Source organism: Trachypithecus francoisi, unplaced genomic scaffold (genome assembly GCF_009764315.1).
Source record: "Trachypithecus francoisi isolate TF-2019V2 unplaced genomic scaffold, Tfra_2.0 Contig01474, whole genome shotgun sequence".
In the NCBI taxonomy this organism is placed as follows: Eukaryota; Metazoa; Chordata; class Mammalia; order Primates; family Cercopithecidae; genus Trachypithecus; species Trachypithecus francoisi.
Window position 1 is genome coordinate 15262962 of NW_022681435.1, and position 22135 is coordinate 15285096.

The 22135-nt window shown below is 34.3% G+C and overlaps 1 protein-coding gene across 2 annotated transcripts in view; it reads left to right on the plus strand.

Annotated features, from left to right (window-relative positions):
* CCDC102B (coiled-coil domain containing 102B) overlaps positions 1 to 19077 on the plus strand; it is a 353588-nt gene extending 334511 nt beyond the window's left edge. For both annotated transcript variants that reach the window (XM_033175326.1, XM_033175317.1), the window contains one exon: positions 17916 to 19077. In XM_033175326.1, coding sequence (XP_033031217.1) covers positions 17916 to 18023 — 108 coding nt within the window. In that variant the 3' untranslated portion in view covers positions 18024 to 19077. The remainder of the gene's footprint in view (positions 1 to 17915) is intronic.
* Positions 19078 to 22135: the final 3058 nt, after the last annotated feature.

Consider the following 22135-nt stretch of genomic DNA (forward strand, 5'->3'; position numbering starts at 1 on the left):
GCAAAATGTCTTTATTGGTTTTACTGAGTTTTCTTTTTCCAGATGGAGAGTTCATTGTCATATAGTCCTTAATAAAGTGGACCAGAATATTTCACTTCCAATTATAAATATCAGGGCAAAATTTACTCTGTATTAGTGATTCAAAACTGGCAAATTGCCATGGATGCTTATTTCTTGTCAAGGTTCTGCATTGCATGAGATACATTTAGGGAATTTGTGAACAGGAACTTAGCTGAATTTTTGCCATCATTCCTCATTACCCTAATCAAATTCCAAGCTGGACAGATTATAAGGACACCCCACTGTGGATGCCCTGGAGCAGAATTGAAGCAGACTGGCCAAAAACACTTGCCAGAATCCCTGATGCTCAACTTGTCACTTCAAGTTCCATGGCAGGAATTGGTCCTGTTCTATTGCTAATGGAAAGATGTATTAAAATTGGTTATCAACTGCTTCCACTGGGATTTAGATAAAGTTTTATAATACCAATAAAAAGAGGTAGAATGTACTTGCTGCAATCTACAGCATCTAACAGGCTTTTGTAGCCATTTCTCTGTGTTATATTTTATTTTTCATGATAGAAATTACTATTTTCTAATAACTGTAATACCCTTTTAGCTGAAATCATTATCCCCAAATTATGAAGATTTAGAATATAGCTGAATCCTTATTATCTTGTCAGTTTGATGTGATTCTAAGATATGGTTTGAATGTGTTTTACTTGAGACATAAATTTTTGGGAATCTACCCGGGTTTTAGCAAGATGACCTGGGTCCTTACCAGAGTAGCAATAGGAACAAAGGAATTACAAAGTAAATATTGAATTGGATTCATCTGGCATACCTAAGCTTTAGGAAATTATTTATATAGAAATTTTCAAATTATGGCCTACTTGCTTGGCAATGACTTTTAACAACAGTGAAAGGGCATCTGTTGCTTTAGCCTATCCAGCATTCATTTGTTCTTTTTTAACGAAGAAATACTATTCCAGGCTCTTGAAATACGAGCATGAATACAATGAATACCCCTGCTGCATGGGATTTGCATTGTGAAATGAAAAGGAGAGAAACAGAGGCCGTTAAAATATAGATCTTGTAACTCTAGATCTAGAAACTAGATCTTAGAAAATATCAGAATTTCTAAAGTGGGTACAGGCAGCAGTATTAAATATGGTGTTTGGCCTAAGCTTTGAGTAAATACATGAAAGATGATAAAGAAAGTGAATCATTCAGTTATCTGTTAAAGGAAGATTTGGGGAAGAAGGAACAGTCAGTACACATCCTTGATTAAAGTTATCAAATAGAGAAAAACAGGTGATATGACAGTGCACTGCATATCAATGAAGCTATGTATGTTGTATATTATATATGTGTGTATATATGTATATGTGTGTATATATGTGTATGTATACACACATACATACATATATACACACACATACACATTACTGTTTGCAAAGTTTCTGCATTGCATGAGCTTCATTCAGGGAATTTGTGAACAGATACTTAGCTGAATTTTTGCCATCATTCCTAATTACTATAACCAAATTCCAAGCTGGACAGATTATAAAGACACCCCACTGTGGATGTCATGGATGTGTGTACACACACACATCCATATATACAAACACATCCATATACACACACACATCCCGTGTATATCACATTTAGAATATATGGTTGCAGCAACATCAAGGGGCTCACAGTCTATGAGGCACAGAAATAGAAAATGCTGATTATAATTTAGCTTTGTAAATTCAAAGATAAAGGTCAACAAGAGATAAAATAAAGTGTCTAATGAAAGCGACATCTGTCAGGCCAGGGCAATTGTACTGCTCTTCCAAGTGTATTCCAAGGACAAGCAGCATCAGCATCAGTATCACCTGGAGACTGGTTGAACTGCAAACATTTTGAGCCCCACCTGAGACTCATTGAGTCGTTATTTTCATTGTATGGGGATTCTAAGGTGATTTATGAGAAGGTTAACAAAAGAAGAAAGAACATGAGCAAAGGCATGAGGGAAGAGAAATAATAAAACAAACACCACCAACAACAGTAAGTCAGCCTTGTTTTGTATAGAGAAATAGAAAAATTCAGAATGTAACAAAATAAATCACCCTGATAGAAGGTGAGAGAAGACAGTAAATTGGAGGAGGCTTTATGTGTTAATCTGAGTACTGAGTCTAATCTTATAGCACTGGGGGCTATTGAGGGACTTGTTACTTGGGGCTAAATGGTCACAATAACCCCACCTAGGTCTTTGACATAGACCAGATGAGAGATTGTAAAAGCCTGGATTACACCTCAGCTACTTTCCATTGCTTTTAAAACATCCTTCAAATTAAATTAAATGCTGATTTTTTTATTGTAAATTTTATAAGAGCTTGAAACAAATTTATAAAATATCAAAATGTTTAAGCAACAAAATGAATAATTAATAATATCACAGCCACTTCTGTCACTATTTTATTGGCATTTTTATTTTTATTTTTATATATAATAATTTTTTGCAAGAAATGTCATAAATTATGCACAGTGTTGTGAGGATTGTCAACTCAAATAGCATAAAATGGCCCTATGAAATCTGAATAACCATTTTAATGTTTGCAGAACGTTCCGTTTTAATGTCTGCAGACTATAATTAAACATAATATTTTCAGTTACCATTTAGGTTAATTTGAATTTTTCATGATCATAATGGAGTATATTTGTGCAAAATGTTTTATGTGTTTCTGATATTATTTCTCATACATTCCAATACATAATGAATAAAACATGAATATTTTAGGGCTTTTGGTATGGCTTAGATTTAGAAATGCCTTCCAAAATGTGCTCCAATTCATATTCCCACCATTCTCATAATTTTGGTTATTAACATTTTTCTTGTGACCAAAAATATACATACCCTCTTTAAAAGATGAACTATACAAACATAAAGATATAAAGCACCCATAATCCTACCTGCTAGGGATACTTTTCCACTAACTTTTTACCCTATTTCCTTCCAACCATGTCTATTCAGTCACATATTTCATATTCATCCCTATACAACTGTGTTTTTGTGTATAAATGCATTTACACACTGATTTAGATATAAAGAGTATATATTTATTAATATACACAAGCATTCACACACACACACACACACACACACACACTCTCCAACATCGTCTTTGTATTCCTAACAAATATGCATTAAAGGCATTATATAAAACTTGTTTCAATGAAAAATAGAGTCAATTATTTCTTCAGATATTTCATAAATGCATATCCATAAATCAAACATTGTTGAGTGGCTCAATGTTTGATTAGGCTACAGTTTTTATTAAATAAATACTAATCTTTTCCTTTCATCAGTTGCTCTTGTCATTAGCAAAGCCCTCTCACATTTTTGTCACCTTTTATCACTGGTTACTAAAGAACCATTCAGACAGTGCAGCAGGGGGGTTCCTGTGCTTACTACGTTGCAACCATATGTCATCTCCATCGTGAAAATGTCACTTTCCAGATTTTAGATCTAGAATATCTAATTGAAGATACAAAGCTATCTAGAGTGTTTCATTGCAGTTAGAAAAGTGAATGGCATAGGAAAACAACATGTATTTATTTTAATATTAAGATCCTACCCTATATGCAGTTGTAGGGCTTGCTTTCATTAAATTAACATTATATAGTAATATACATTTTTTCCAAAGTTATTTTGTTTCTTGAATATTATTCTAACACAGATATACCAATATTTTAATTATTTCACTAATTTGGGACATGTGTCCATTGTTGTTTTGCTATCATAGGTTACTTACTAAAATAAACATCTATTATTTATTCTAAGTTTTCTGCATCTCCGAATATTTTCTGTCACTATTGGTACCATTTGATATTATTATATTGATGTTTTAGATTGGTTGACATTTTCATTAGATGGTTGTACTCTTTTTAATTATATGTGTGGATTTGGTTAAATTACCTAAAGTTTCTTACACGCTCTTCAATATTTTGATATATTATAATGTCTCAACTAGCCACAAAATGCATGATTATATATTTGCTCTTCTATTTTATTTAATTAAAATTTAGTTATTCAATGTTTAGTAAACTTATTTTTGCCATGTATCACTTCTAGTCTCTACTTTGAAGTATTGTTAGCAGTAGAAACAAATCTTGGGAACTCACGTTTTACAAAATTATTAGAGGAAAATATGACAATGAATCATCACAATATGTTAATGTAATAGTAAGGATTTTTTCCTACTCTCTAATTCTAAAGTTATATAAGATATTTCATTCAAATCCTGATTGAGCCAACTTTACTTTTGCAATTAAATTATGTTGCTTAGACTAAATTTTCTTTACTTCATTTACTCTATGAGATAAATCTTAGATCTTTTATGAGGCAGAGGAAAGACTTATAAGGTACCCTGATTTAATGGACCATAAAATGAACTTATATATTAAATGAGGAATGACATATATACACTGAAGTTTATTTTTCAACTGCAAAATCTTATGAAAAGTTAATCCCTAATATTTTATTATCGTTTATCCTTTTAGGTGTGCCTGGTGGCATTACCCATTTCACTATTGCTACTAAACCAATATTTTATTTTTATGTGAAAACTCATGAGTCAAAGTTACATATAATATTTATTTCTTGTATTTTTTTTATTTTTGAATCATTGAGGCACATTAAACAAATTACATCGATTTAGATTTAGATTAGATGCAGGGGGTTTTTTTGTTGTTTTTTTTTAGTGTGATGATTTTCTCAGTGTTAAATTTGACTCTGTGGCTAAGGTTTTGATCAATTTGATGGTATTAAAATGTCAGTTTAGTCAATAACAAGATCAAGCAATAGGATTATTGAGATTTCTTGTTAACTATCCTCTAGATATTTGACAGAAATTCTTGAATTGGTTGATTCCTTTACTAATACGTATTCTACCTCCAACCATATCTATTGATTTTATCACTCTGTAGTAGAAGTATGTCTGATAAGCAGGGTTTAAAATGTGTTGAAGGTTTGTGATTATGTGGATATTGAAGTTGTCTTATTTTTACTTAGATGAATGAGACAAAATTAATCTCTGTGTTTTTTAAGATTGGTTGCTATGTTATTAAACTTAAACAATTCGTTTCTGAAAGGTTAAATTAAAAATAAATGGTATCAATATCAGTAGCGTCTCTACCATGTTGAATCTAATTTTTAAACCTGGGTGGGGTAAGAGGCATATGAGAGCCCACAGGTAGGAAGCTTCAAGCTGGACTGAAAAAGAAAGAGGAAAAGCAAATGCCTGAAAAGTTCCTGCCATTACTGTTGCTGTCAGAAAGAGGAGAGAAGTAGGTTAGAGTGTTAGAGTTAAAAGAAATCAAGGCCCAAAGGAACATGCAAAATCATAAATATGGCATTGGCTATTATGTTATTGAGCAAAAAAAAAAAAAAAAAAGATTTTAATACATGCGGTTAAGCAGTCAGAAAGTTGAAGGATATTTTATCTCTTATTACAGAATCAAAGCAGGACTTGCTATATATCATCCTACTTTTAGTGCACAGCATATACTCAATTTGCATTAGTTACATTGAGCTTACTCAGATGTCCTGTTTTTCATAATTCTTTATCAGGTTTATGCTGACATGTTGTTATTTATAATTTTTACCAGTTCCTCTTATAGTTACCCCGATAGTGTGTCTTGGACTTACGGTTAACATGACCTATGCTTGTTGGATACAGGTTTGCCTACTATATTATATAACCATTTCTATCACTCTAGATTACTGCTCCTTTGATCTTTTCCTATATTTCTACAAAAGTTTACTATTTCATCTTCCAGCTTCCCCTGTGGACTCGCTATAAATGATTGGCTTGTTTAATGCCCAAAGGCCTTCCATTCAACTTGGGACAAAACCCTAACTCCTTTCTATGCCCCCAGGTTGTTACATGCCTGGAGTCTGACCATTAGAATTTCAGCTTACATATCTTTACTTCTCTCTTTTTTTCTTTTGTAGCCTAGCTAGCAATCCATCTTACGAATTTTTTCCAATAACCACCTCCTGGATTCATTGACCTTTTGCATAGTTTTTCATGTCTCAATTGCTCTGATTTGCAGTGTTTTGCTATCTTTGGGGTTGGTTTGCTCTTGCTTCACTAGTTCTTCTAATTGTGATGTTATTCAGCCCTTTCCAAACCAGGCGGTCAGTTCCTCTTACATCATTGTGTTTATTTTTTCCTTGGAGTTTATCACAAATTACCCTGTTGAGTTATGGGCTTTTTGTTGTTGTTTTCCTCTCTCCTTGCTACTACCCCAATTTGAATGTCAGAACTAAGTCAGCAAGGGTCTCCTCTGACTTACTCATGGTTGTATTAATTACCATCAGCCATTTGATATAGAACATTTTCTAACCAGGTTTGAAAGGAAGAAAAGAAGGGTGGAACTGTTATGCCCAGACCGTTTGTTCCCCGAAGAAGACCACCAGAGACCAGAGTCAAAGCCAAGCGGCAAGGATCTTTAATGCAAGTTCGAACTTGGTCCCTCCGTTCTATAACATACAAGAGGGCCTCGAATGATGCATGTGCCCGCTTTTTATAACCCGATGCATACAGGATATGTAAGGTTACAGAGGTACAAAGGAATTCTTTTGGTTGCAGCATCACAACTGGTAATTTGGTTAATACAATTAACAGTTTCTATTTGTTCCCGTGCATTTAGTAAAACTACAAACGGTTGTGACCTTATCAGGGGCTCTCTAGGTGGTGTTTCTGAGATGTGTGGGGAGGAGGATGTATTTGCGTTGGGCTCAGGAAGTTGGGACAAAATAGAGGATTGTGTTTGTACTGGGCCCAGGACTAAGATATGTGGCAGACACTGGTAATTAGAGCAGGACAGAGACTTTCACAACGTTTGTCTTACAATGTCTGGAGTCTATAGATAACCTTAATCGGTTAGGTCCGGGGTCGATCTTTACTAGGCTCAGGGCGCCGCCCGGGCTGTCAGGGCGCCACCCGGGCTGTTTGCCTGTGGACTTCATTTCTGCCTTTTAGTCTTTTCATTTGATCTCTTTCAGAACGAATGGAGGAGGAGCAGCATGGAAAAACTGGGAGTTCTCTTTTTCAAAAATCACATAAGAAGTCATAAAATAATATTATAATACATTATTGAATTACATATTAAACACTCAGATTTACAATATAGGAATGAACTTTCACCAAACTGGCAGATGAAAAAAATTTAAATAAAGTAAAATTTAAGGGATAACTTCGGATTTCTAATGGCCAAATCAACCTGTTTCATACCTCAAAGCTGCCACTAAGATGAAATCACAATTGGAGAAGATTTGGCAGCAATGTTTGCTCAAACCTGCTCGTTTGGTCTTATCTACATGGCTGTTACTTTAAAGCTACCACCATGTCTCGCTGGATCCCCAGCATTCATCTCCTAACAGCTTTACCTGTTCTACTTTTCTCTAACAAAATCATGGTGATCTTTAAAAAGAATTTATATTATCTCAATACTCAGCACCCTGTACCTCAGTACCCTGAATCATAAATTCACTTAAGAAGTGTGTAATTATAACCATTTCCGTCACTCCAGATTACTATAATAGTCTCCACTTCCTTAAACACTGGGTCACAGAGCTACTGAATTATTTTCAGGGATTGAGTGTAGGGAGTTTATTCTTAAAAGAAATATGATGAGTAGTATTTATGAAATAAACTTTTGAAAGAGATTTGAAAAGCAAAGCTTGAGAATAATGTATGTGTGGCAACGATATGGAAATACTGTTCCTATCCCTAATTAAGCCTGAAAGAGTTTTCTTAAAAGTTCTACAGTACATCCTGGTTGTTTTCAGATTTTATAAGCACAGCATCACCTGAAGGAAGTGGAAATAAATTGCTTGAGAACTGCCCCTGAGATTTTAGTTCAGAATGTCTGCTAAGGGGTCCATGAAAGTAATTTTTTAAAAACATTCCCAGCTATTGCATTTAGTATGTGGCCAGCTTTTTAGAAAAAACAAGGGCAAAACCAAAGCAAAAAAATATATTACCAATACTACATTGAAAGAATGATTTAATGGTAGAAATCTATCTCCATAATTGAATATAAATCTTTTTACCTGTCACAAAGCAAGGCATCCTACGGACTGTAGGCTGGAGGTTAAGAGTTTGAGGTTGTGGAATCTAGCTGTCTGGTTCAAACGCTAATGAAGCATGATTCTACTTCTAATGAACATTGCTTCCAAAGACAATTAATTAACACAACATTCTCATTTTGCCACAATAACTTTGGTTCTTAATCACAGGACCATTGTGCAGATTAAATGAAAGCTTTGAAAACTGTGCCAAAGGCATAGTATGCTCTCAACATGTATTGTTGTCTAAAATGGCAAATGCATGTAATAGTTCTCCTGGGAAACCCTGTACATTTGCCAAATTCAACAAGTATTTTCCCTCTAGAGAAGCCAATATGAAATATTTGAAATGAATAACTCTGAGAAAGACTGATTGAAGGAAGACAGCTATGCTGAGGACCATTATTTCTGTTTTGATATTTATAGAGAGCTTCATTAGGATTTTAATAGTTAATTTACCTCTGCTGTGTGAGATAGTTTAACATTATTATTTCCTTTTTAAAATGAGGAAACTGAAGCTCACATGACTTCATAACTGTTTACATATGCAAAACAAAGGAACAGTAACAGTTGAGAACCACGTTTGGGATCTCTTCCTTAAGTGCCAATGAATCTCTCTAAATGATTGTTTCTGTTTTACTTTGTGTATATTGTATTAGGCAGCATGGGCTGCCATAACGAAATACCACAAATTGAGTAGCTTAAATAACAGGAATTTATTTTTTCACATTTCTGGAGGCTGTACGTTCCAGCCAAGTTGGTCTCTCTTGAGGTCCCTCTTCTTGGTTTGCAGATTGCCGCCTTCTTGCCGAGACCTTGCATCACCTTTTCTTGTTGTGTGTGCGCTCCTGTAATCTCTCTCTCTTCTTATTTGAATACCAGTCCTACTGCATTAGGGCCTCACTCTAACAACTTCATTTAGCCTTAATTGCCTTCTTACTCTACTTCCAGATACAGTCACATTGGGGTTTAATGCTTCAATATATGAATTTAGGTTGGAGGGAACACAATTCAGTTCCTAAAACGTGTCAGTAGTAAGTTATTCATGAAGCATTCAATATATCAAAACATGACAAACGACAACAAAAATATAGTTATGATACAATGAATACAAACAAATTTTCCAGTGAATAAAACATGTAATAAACTTAAATTACTAACATGTTAATCATTTCCTTCTGTGATAAAATACTCTAAATACTATGGTTTTAAATGTATTATAACTATGTTCTTTACTAAATAATCAACAGACTGTTCATAAATACATGTTCTTAATACAAAAAAAAAACCAGAAATTATACTGAGGAATCATTTTTTAATTTTACATTTTAAAAATAAATTTTATTTAAAGTATCATACTGTATTCAAACTCCAATGTCTTTAATAGTTGGACCAAAATATTTCCTTTTTATTTTTTACTTTTGTTTTAGGTTTGATGGTACCTGTGCAGGTTTCTGACACGGGTAAACTGCGTGTCACAGGGGTGTGGCATACAGATGACTTCATCACCCAGATAATAAGCATAGCACCCAATAGGTATTTTTTCTGATCCTCTCCCTCTTCCCACCCTCTACCCTCAAGTAGGTCCCAGTGTCTGTTGTTCCCCTGTTTGTGTTCATGTGCTCTTGTTGTTTAGGTCCCACTTATATGTGAGAACATGTGGTATTTGATTTTCTGTTCCTGTGTTAGTTTGCTTAGAATAATGACCTCTAGCACAATCTATGTTGCTGCAAAGGACATAAACTCATTCTTTTTTATAGCTGCATAGTGTCCCATGGTGTACGTGTACCACATTTTGTTTAGTCTACTGTTGATGGGCATATAAATTGATTGTCTTTGCTATTTTGAATAGTGCTGCAATGAACATATGCATGCTTATGTCTTTGTGGTAGAATGATTTATACTCCTTTGAGTATATACCCAACAATGGGATTGTTGGGTCAAACGGTAATTCTATTTTAAGTATTTGGAGACATCACCACACTGCTTTCCCAGAGTGGCTGAACTAATTTACACTCCCACCCAAAATGTATAAGCATTCCCTATCCTCTGCAACCTCGCCAGCATCTATTATGTTTTGACTGGTAAATAATAGCCATTGTGACTGGTATAAGATGGTATCTCATTGTAGTTTTTATTTGCATTTCTCTAATAATTAGGCTGAGCATTGTATAATATGCTTATTGGATACATGAATGTCTTCTTTTGAGAACTATCTGTTTATGTCCTCGGCCCACTTTTTAATAGTGTTGTTTTCCTTTTGTAAATTTTTTAAGGTCCTTATGCATTCTGGATATTAGACCTTTGTCAGATGAATGGTTTGCAAAAACTTTCTCTCGTTCTGTAGGTTGTCTGTTTACTCTTATGATACTTTATTTTGCTGTTCAGAAGGTCTTTAATTAGATCCCATTTGTCAATTTTTGCTTTTGTTGCGATTGCTTTTGGCATCATTGTCCAGTGAAATATTTGTCAGGTCCTATGTACAGAATGGTATTTCCTAGGTTATATTCCAGGGCTTTTATAGTTTTACATTTCAGTCTTTATAATTCATCTTGAGTTGATTTTTGTATATGGTATAAGAAAGGGGTCCAGTTTCAATCTTCTGTATATGGCTAGCCAGTTATCCCAGCATCATTTATTCAATAGGGAGTCCTTTTCCTGTTGCTTGTTTTTGTCAGTTTTGTTGAAGATTGGATAGTTATATGCATGTGCCATTATTTCTGGGATCTCTATTCTATTCCATTGGTCTATGTGTCTATTTTTGTATCAGTACCATGCTGTTTTGGTTACTGTAGCCTTGTGGTATAGTTTGAAGTTGGGTAATATGATGTCTCCAGTTTTGTTCTTTTTGCTTAGAATTGCCTTGGCTATTTGAGCTCTTTTTGCAGAGACACAACAACAGCAAACAAAAACTTCAGGCCAATATGCTCAATGAATATAGATTCAAAAAGTCCTCAACAAAATACTAGCAAACTGAATCCGCCATCATATCAAAAAGCTAATGCACCACGATCAAGTAGGCTTTATCCCTGGGATGGCAATCAGTAAATGTGATTCATCACATGAAGAGAGCTAAGGACAAAAACCACATGATTATCTCAATAGACACTGAAAACACTTTCACTAAAATCCAATATCTCTTCGTGTTAAAAACCCTCAATAAACTAGGCATTGAAGGACCACGCTTCAAAATAATTAGAGCCATCTAAGACAAACCCACAACCAACATTATACTGAATGGGCAAAAGCCAGAAGCATTCCCTGTGAAAACCAGTACAAGACAAAGATGCCTTGTCTCACCACTCCTATTCAACATAGTATGAGAAATCCTGACTAGACCTATCAGGCAAGAGAGAAATAAAAGGCATCCAAATTGGATGAGAGAATGTCAAACTATCCCTGTTTGCAGATGACATGATTCTATATCTAAAAAATCTTCGTCTTCTAAAAAAACCTCATCGTCTGTTCCCAAAAGCTCCTTGATCTGATAAACAACTTCAGCAAAGTTTCAGGATACAAAATCAATGTACAATAATAAGTAGCATTCTTAAACACCAACATCTGAGCCTAGAGTCATATAAGGAATGTAGTGCCATTCACAATAGGCCCCAAAAGAATAAAATACCTAGGAATACAGCTAACCAGGGAGGTAAAAGATTTCTACAATGAGAGTTACACTGCTCAAATAAATCGGATATGAACAAACAAATGGAAAATAATTTCATGTTCATGGATAGGAAGAATCAATATTGCATAAATGGCCATACTGCCTAAAGCAACTTAGAGATTAAATGCTATTCCTATCAAACTACTAAAATGTTTCTTAAATATATAATAATACATGTAAGTTAACTTCCTAAATGTCATAGCCCACATTGATATTTAAATACAAAAGTCTAAAATAATAGAGCAGAAGTAAAAAATTTATGAATCAAAGAAAAAGTTTAAAAGAAACATTTCTCATTCATCTATTAAATTATTTAGGAACTGTCCTAAGTACTGGCACTGTAATGCCAAATAAGTGATTTTTTTTCCAGTAGGTATATAGGTGAGAAGATGAAAATGTAAAATAAGTTGAGGGTCCAGAATAATATTAGTCAAACATTATTATTAGCCTATTACCTAATTGTATTTTTAATCTTGAACCTATATAACAGAATGAAAATCTTTCTAAAAATAAATTTTTAATGAGGCATGAATGTTAAACATTCTGGTTTCTCCATAGAAAATGGAAACTAAGAAAAGTAAAATCAACAAATATGTGTGAGTTTGATACAAGGGCAAACTTCTATGGTAAGAAAGTAAACTTGTGCCATCTCTGTGAATTAGGAATTATAGAGAGCAATGAAATGTGGGGATTACTGAAAAATGTCCAAATGCTTGAAATTCAGAAATAAGACTAAATATTATTTGGGAGTTCATTATGATATAAACAAAATGTTCATTCTGTAAGCATAAATACTTGATGAGAAGAGTTTACAGAATACCATTTCTCCATCAGGGTACTGAAAAAAAACTCCCCTCCCCCACACCCCTTAAATCTATATAATTCCTTCTAACACTTAAATTGATTTCACTTTAATAACGCTGGTATAGAGATCAATCAGTTGAGATTTGGTTATCTTTAACAGTGGTTTGACTTTGTATAGAGGAGGATTGATATTTCTTGCAATTTTAATAAATACTGAAATTACTGGTTTATTCTATAGTGCCAAGGATCAGCAATCTACTTCAAGGGAAAAGCAAGATTTTTGTCTGTAAGCTGAACATGTGTGGAAAATTCCCCAACATTGTAAAATATTCAATTGGAAGAATAAAGGTGCTAAAAATTACTGTGTGGAAGGGAGGAGAATAAAACCACACAAATCCACCCCATGGAAGCCCCAGTAAGACCAAGAAGAAAACAACCTGGCCACTTAGCAAATAAAACACTTCTTAAAATATTTTAATGGTTAACCTGGAAAAATACAATTAGTAGTACTCGAGGAAGATACTTTTTTTGTGGATTTTTTTCCTAAAAATAGCTGTTCAAAGCCAAGACCTCTCAGCTTATTTAGAGCATGTCAGGATCCATTGCTTAAATTTTGCATTGCTTTTTTTTTTTTTTTTTTTTTTTTGAGACCGAGTCTCACTCTGTTGCCCAGGCTGGAGTGCGGTGGCTCAATCTCGGCTCACTGCAACCTCCGTCTCCTGAGTTCAAGCAATTCTCCTGCCTCAGCCTCCTGAGTAGCTGGGACTACAGGCGCCCACGACCATGCACAGCTAATTTTTGTATTTTTAGTAGAGGTGAGGTTTCACTATGTTGGTTAGGCTAGTCTTGAACTCCTCACTCAAGTGATCCACCTGCCTCTGCCTCCGAAAGTGTTGATATTACAGGGATGAGCCACCGCACACGGTCTTAAATCTGCATTTCTAAAACCCTAATATTGTCTATGAGCCAAGAGTTGAAGGAGCAAATTACAGACAGATTCATTGTAATTCAACTCACAATAACACTTCAATAAGATGCGATGCTCATGCATATCACCCTTGTTGAAAACTTCTAAAACCTTGTGAATCTATCTATCATTTCTGCTTTGTTTTAGTCATCACCTTAGATTAAGTGTTGTTCTTTCTATTTTTTTTTTGCCTTGTGGGATATTCTGCCTTTAAGATGACTGCTGCACTTTAGATATTAAGTGCTCATTTTACTGCATTAACTTGCCTAGTCACGATAGTGCCTTCACGGTGTAGCCAAGAATCACTTATAATAGCAGTACCCATAATTACATTTCACATTAATTTCCATTGTCCTTCTACTAAAACAAGTTTAGGTTAGATAACATATGCTAAATGCTTTATATCCAGCACCACATAATGCAATCTGTAAATGTTATCTTTTTTCATCTTCATAACATGACTATAAGCATAACCATTTTAAAGATGGAGAGTATTAGACTCTCTGTGGATATGAAACTTGCTCTGAGACACACATGGGAAAACTGTAATATGAACCCTAATTGATTTCAAAGCTTAAAGATATATTTCAAAATACAACACAGCTTATCTTAAAATGCCTTATTTCAATCAGGAAAAAAAAAAAAAAAGGCTAATTTTTAGAAAACCAAGGAATGTTTACCTAGGTGTTAAGTTTCAGTAAAACAAATGTTCAGTTAATAAGACTATTTATTTTAGAGACAGGGCCTTGCTCTGTCACTCAGGCTGGTGTACAGTGGCACAATCATAGCTCACCATAATCCAGAACTCCTGGGCCCAAGCCATCTTCCTGCTTCAGCTTACCAAGTAGCTGAGACTACAGACATGTGCCACCAGGCTTGGCTATTTTTATTTTTTCTTTAAGAAATTGGGTCCCACTACCTGGTCCAGGCAGGACTTGAACTTGTGGCTTCAAGTAATCCTTCTGCCTCAGCCTCCCAAAGTGCTGAGATTATAGATGTGAGTCTCTTTTCCTGGCCTAATAAGGCAATTTGCTTACTATACACATACAACAAAACTTATAAAATACATTTTTATTTTATGTTTTGGAAAAATAACTTTAAAATATTTTAATATCATAAGATATAAAATTCCTAAAACTAAATTTAATAAAATTAAACCTCCCAAGAAGAAACTTTGCAAGGCTTCTAAGGAGAAAATTATATATTTAGTTGAGAGGCCTTAAAGATGACCTAAGTAAAATTTAAAATACACTGTGTTTTGGGCAAAAGCATTAAATACTGAAATAATGTCAAATATACTTAAATTATCCCATAGAGTTAATGAAACTCCAAGTTAAATACAAATATAGTTCTTCATGAAATTTGCTATGCTGTTTTTGAAATTTATAAAGAACCAAGAATAATCAAGATATTTCTGAGGAAAAAGAACTGGGAAAAGGGATCTTTTACTATTGTATGTCAAAATTTATAATGAAAGCTATAGTAATTCAGGCAATGTGCAGGACCAAATAAATTATCCAAAAAAGGGAGGGTCTGCTATCAGACTTTATAAAAGAAACTATACATGAAATATACAGAATTTTGACATATGACAGATTTGATATGTCAGATCAATTGAGAGACGTCTATTCAATATTTGCACTTATGTACCTTTCAAAATGTGTTTGTATAGGAAAACAATAAAATTGGATTTATATCTCACGTAATGTGTAAATTAACTCCTGCTTGATCAAGAGCATAAATGACAAGTGCAAAACATGAAAAAAAAATAGTGAAAATACAGAATAACATTTTTCTATAGTTGGAGTGCAAGTCCCAACTGTAAGAGAAAATATTGATGTATTTCATAATTTAATAAAAATAACTATGATTAAACCAAAGATCTCTTAAATGGAAAAAAAAAATTACAAACCTGCCAAAAATGCCTGGGACTCTTGTGACCAACAAAGGAATAGTATTAACATTATAATTTGAATATATACAGAAAAAAAAATGGAAAAATTCCAAAATAATGAGCAAAAGGCCTGAATAAACATACAAAAGAAAAATATTAATCTAATAAAAATATAAAGAGGTATTATACATAATTATTGATCAGGGATTGATAAAAGTTTTCAAATGTCATATCAAGAGTTAATGAAAATGTGATGAAACTGGATCTCTTCTAATTATTTTATTGAGTTAAACTAGTAAACAATTTTGGAAGACATTTTGGTATTACCTTGTGAAATTTAGTATTATAACAAGTATAATCTGGTGATTCTACTCCTACACATGTCTCAAGAGAAAAGTTTTAACAGATGAAACACATCTATATCTATCATCTGTTATACACACACATCTATATCTATCATGTGTTATACACGCACGTCTATATCTATCATCTGTTATACACGCACATATATATCTATCATCTGTTATACACGCACATCTATATCTATCTGTTATACACGCACATCTATATCTATCATCTGTTATACACACACATCTATATCTATCATGTGTTATACACGCACGTCTATATCTATCATCTGTTATACACGCACATATATATCTATCATCTGTTATACACGCACATCTATATCTATCTGTTATACACGCACATCTATATCATCTGTTATACACGCACATCTATATCTATCATCTGTTATACACGCACATCTATATCATCTGTTATACACACACGTGTCATATATATACATATATACATATACATATACACATACATATACATATACATATATGACTGTGTGTGTGTATAACAGATGATAGTTGCACTTATGTACCTTTCAAAATGTGTTTGTATAGGAAAAAAATAAAATTGGATTTCTATATATAATATATAATTCTGTGTGTGTGCGCGCATGTGTGTCAACAATAGGGATATAATCTGAAAAGATCATCGTTAGGCAATTTTGTCTTTGTGTGAAGGTCATAGATTTAGATGGTATAGCCTGCTCCATTATATAGTTCCATTAAAATCCTATGTGACCACTACCTTATATGCATCCATTTTTAACCAGAAAGTCATTATGCAGTGCATTACTATATATCTATCCAGTTGGCCCTCCATATCCATGGATTCCACATTATTGGAATCAACCAATCAACCACAAATCAAAAATATTTTTTAAAAATGCATCTGTACTGAACATGTACAGATTTTTGTTATTATTCCCTAAACAATACAATATAACTAGTTATATACCATTTATATTTATTATATACTGTATTAGGTATTATAAGTAATCTAGAGACAATTTAACATATAGAGGAGGATATGCATAGAATATTGGCAAATACTATCCCATTTTATATTAGTGACTTGAGCATATGTGGATCTCGAAATGTGCAGAAGGTCTTGGAACCAATCTCCTATGGATACCAAGGGACCCAATATATATGAATGTTCAGAGCATCACAAGGCTGGAGACAATGTAAATACTCATGGAAAGGAGGGTAGGTGTATATGTCATGGCATATTCATACAGTGCTATCATACAGAGAGGACAAAGAGACCACAGAGGAAACATTACTACAGGCAAGTCTTAGCCATTGGATTTAAAAAGCAAGAATATTACATATAGCATGAAATACCTTTTTTAATTAAAGCAATTAAAATGATACATTTTCAATAATATATAAATATATTTTGCATATATATATATATACACACACTTAGCATATGCATATGTGAATATGTATACACACAAGTGTATTTTGTTCAAAGCCATGGGAATAAAACACACAAGTTATAGTTCAGTGACTTATAGCTAGGGGAGGTAAGAGTGGAAATGGGAGAAGAGTGGCTACATAGAAAGGATTTTGTCAAATATTTCAGAGATCATTTTGAGGTTTGTTTTATTACTGAATATGTACGTTAACTCTATTAAATGAATATTTTCATTTATTCATGCACATATACAAAAGAAACACATACACTACTGATACTTTACTGTCATACAAAAAATATACCTTGTTTTTAAAGGGTTATTTTATTTCAACTCCTTTTTTTTTCAGTAAGGGCTTTTCTTATTAAGATGGAGATAGAAAACTGTGTCTTATATAGAATGGATCCTCATGTTTTTTAATATAAATTTTATTTTTAAATTGACAAGTAAAAGTTGTACATATTTATGATATACAACATGTTTTGCTAAATGTGTACATTGTAGAATAGCTAATCAAGCTACTTAATATATGCACTATCTCAAATACTTATAGTTTTGTGGTGAGAAACAATCTATTCTCTTAGCAATTTTTAAGTATATAATAAGATGTTATTTACTGTAGCCACCATGATGTACTATAGAACACCTGAGCCTAACTAAAGCATTTCTACTTCACTTTCAGCTTGATGATTCCCTGAATCAGATCCGTGAGCTCCAGAGGTCTCTGAATGAAGAGAGAGAAAGAAATGAAAACTTAGAGGCTGAACTCAGGCACTTGCAAAACTGGTAATTTTTTCACAAAATATGCTGAATTAAAGATTAGGGCCTTAAATAAAGACATTTCCATATCCTTTTCTTAAATATCAGTAAAATTATTATTATTAACTAGACATATTAATGAAAAAATCTTAGACAATGCACAAATTAACAGGCTTCTTGACTTCTTCTAATTTTTGCTTGATAGATACTGCATATTCTCAAAAAGACAATGTAAATGTCATTTAAAAACAACTTTAATTCTAAGATGTGTAAATATTTTGAAAGTCAAAAGGAGCTTTCACAATACTTCTTACATAAAATCTGAAAGAGTTATAATTTTGGCAAGAAAAAGTAAGTTGAAAACCATACAAGTTGCTGGTCATTAACAAGAGAATCATTGACTTTAAGTGAAAGTACTGGTTTAAGTAATTGGTAAACTTTTAAGTAGGTGTTTTTTGTCTATGTGGTGGAGATGGCAGATTGTATTAACAAAAATGAATCATTCTAGAGATGTAACAATCCATTTCTTATATAATGTTATAAATCATTTCTAATTCTTTGTGTAAAACAGAAGTGAGCAGATGAATCAGAAAAAGTGTTTTGTATTTTAAAGTAACAGATAACTTGTGATTGAAGCTAAGACAGGTTATAAGCATCGCTGAGAAACTAAAAGGACTTTTTACTTTTATCTGGATAGACATTTCTACAGTAAAATCATGGAAGGACATCAGCATTGCAAAGTAGTATCTAGCTAGAAATCAGGCCACACTTAAGCTGTGGTTTCCCTTTGAGTAGCGGGAGTAAAGAAAATTAGGAAATTGTGGTTATGTGAATATTTCCTTAAAACTTTTATATACATTATAGTTTATTGCTTCATATTTACATTTAGTTTTTCAGGTGAAATATTATTTTGAACAAAAAGACACTTATAATTTTCCATACCTATTTTCAACTGAAGGCAACTTGTAAGATTTAGCTCAGTCAATAACATACTGGTTTTACTCATCTCCCTCTCCATTGATTAGTCCAAAAAAAATGAAATCTTACTAATTCATTACCGAAGACAGACCACTTTTATCAGAGTCTCTCATTGTAAAAGGCTTTTTCATTCACTGAGTCTTTACTTTTTCCCTGTTTCTCTCCCAAACATGGGGGATTGTATGACTAGTAGGAACTCAGCACTGGGGGGCAAAGGGCCTGACCTTCAAGTGCACACTGGTGTGTGTTTGCTAGGCTGTGCAGTAATGAAGTCCATTTTGTCACTGTGTACTCTTGCTGGGTTCTGATGCTGAAATGTGAACTTCCCTCTCTTTGCTTAACACTCCTCCTGTTGAACTGGATCCATTTCAACCCTTTCTGGTATGACCTCCTCTATCCCATCATATCCCCTATCAACAAACTGACTAAGCAATTCACCCAGATGGAGTCTTCGGGATGGGCCCCAGGTCAAGGTCTCATCTCAGTCACAATCCCATATGAGAACCAAATACAGTTTGGAGAAGCTAAATATTAGGGTTCCCCTTGCCTGACCATGTTTCTCTGCTTTTCTGTGGCTGTGCCCCAAGTGGGTGTGGGGCAATTGGCAAGGCATCTTCCTCTCAAGATCCTAAACGCAAGTGGAAAACAAATCTCCCTGCCACCATCCCTCATCATTAGACTTCTATAGTTTCTTGCATACAACACAATCTCTAGATAAAAGCACATAAAGGGGAAAATGGGGTTCTTTTCTGAAAGGTTTGCTCATCTGACAATCTCAGAACCCAAGAGGAATGGGTTTTTATACTCTCACATGATATCATGTTCTCTTTTCTATTCTAGAGTTCCACTATTGTGATAGGCCAAAGAGGCAGCTCCTCAATGCTCTCAGTACAGACTCATATTGATAACTACCCCTTCCAGGGCTGCTATGAACAAAGCATTGTCTAGATGTATCAGGTGTATTAACTCGTTTAATCTTCATAAGACATATATAATGGAGACATTTATTATCCTCATAAACCAGATGAGGAAGCTGAGATGTGATAGATTAAGTGGACAGGATTATGAAAGAATGTACTGGAAGAAGACTAAACTTCATTCAAGGCTGAAGTTGCATAGTAAACATTTGGTTTGTACAGATAATGGCTTAAGAAAGATATTTGCTTCAATTATTTTCCTTCAAAATGTTGGAAACTAAATATTGTTTCAGTTATATCTTGGTGTGCCACAATCAATGCCAAAACTTAATGAAAACAACAATGATTTTCTATGATTGAAGATTCTGTGAGTTGGCTGTGGTCAGAATGGTGGTTCTTTTGCTGTATGTGGTGTTGGCTGGGGTCACTCGAGGTTTCACTTTATGCTAATTAAATGGCTGCTGGTTCCCAAGAGGGTAGACGTGAATTTGAGCTTTACCCTGTAGGGGTCTGCTTGTCTCCTATTCATCCTTTTTGCAGAATAAACAACCCTTTTGCCTTCTGAGTCTCTCTCTTCTCAGACATCCTGCCTACCATGGGGTGCTGGGGTAATAGAGGCCTGTGGATTTAGATAGATAGATAGATAGATAGATAGATAGATAGATAGATAATAGATAGGCAGGCAGATAGATAGATAGATAGATAGATAGATAGACAGACTAGATAGAGATACAGACAGATGATCAATAGAGATTTTTTAAAAATTGTAACTGTGCTGAAAAACACATAACTTTACCACCTTATGCTTTCTAAGTGTACAGCTCAGTAGTGTTAAGTATAGTCAGTGTTATGCTGCCATTACCTAGAAATGTTTTATCTCATAAAGCTGAAAATTCTATGCCCATTAAACAACTCCCCATTTTTCCTCTTCTCAGCACCTTTCTAAGAATATGTCTCCTTTAGATACCTCATATAAATGGAATCATATAGTATTTTATTTTTGTTACTGGCTTATTTCACCTGGCATAACATCCTCAAGGTTTATTCATGTTGCATGTGTCAGAATTTCCCTTATTTGTCCAGCCTCCAGTAATAATTTCTCTGTGACTTTTACAGCCTTCATGAATCCCCTCACTGCCTTTTCAGTGTCCACTTGTCCATGGTTTGTAAACCAATACTATATATTTTATGTTTTTGTTATGGCAGCACTGCATTTTCTGGTACCAATTTCTGTTTCAGATATCTACTGCTACAAAACAAATTACCTTGAAACTTAGTAGCTTAAAACATGTTTGTATTGCTTACCACTGTTCTGTTGGTTTTCTGGGTTTAGCTAGGTAGTGCTTCCACTCAACCCATGGGGTGAGTCTTACAGCTGCATTTTACTAGGAGACCTCCTGGGTCCTGGGCGTCTAAGATGACTTCAATCTCTTATCTGATACCTCATCTGGGGTGATGAATACAGCTGCTGGCTGGGCCTCTCTCTTGTTCCAAGTAACCTCTCAATACTCAGGAGTCAGCCTTGAGCTTTTTCCTGTGGATATTGGCTTTCAGGAGGATTGCTGGGGCATCAGACAGCCACTTCCCTCAGATTCAATTGGTTAGAGCAGGTTATAGAGACGTTCCAGTTTCAAGACAAGAGGACATTAATGCTATGGCTTTATGGAAGTAGACGCGTGCATATATAGGGACAGCTAGGAGTTGTTGGCATGCATTATTGCAGACCAGTGACCACAAATGGCAAAATGCAGCAAGTCCTGGTTCAAAGAAGACCTCACTCCTCATACCCATGGCCACCCATGCCCATCTTGCAGATAAACAATTCAAATTTAATGGAAAGTTATTTTTTTCCCCAGCTTTTCTTTTAGGTTCAGGGGGTACATGTACACATTTATTACATGGGTAAATTGCGTAATGCTGAAGTTTGCTGTATGAATGATCTCATCACCCAATTCATGAGCATAGCAGCTAAAGGTTGTTTTCCAACCCTCACCTAATTCCCACCCTCCCTGCTCTAACAGTCCCCAGTGTCTATTATTTTCATCTTTATATTCACATGTACTCGGTATTTAGTTCCCACTCATAAGTGAGAACAGGTGGTATTTGGTTTTCTGTTCCTGCATTAACTTGCTTAGGATAGTGGCCTCCAGCTGCATCCATACTGCTGCAAAGGACATGCTTTTATTCTGTTTTCATGGCTGTGTAGTATTCCATGGTGTGTATGTACCACATTTTCTTTATCCAGTCT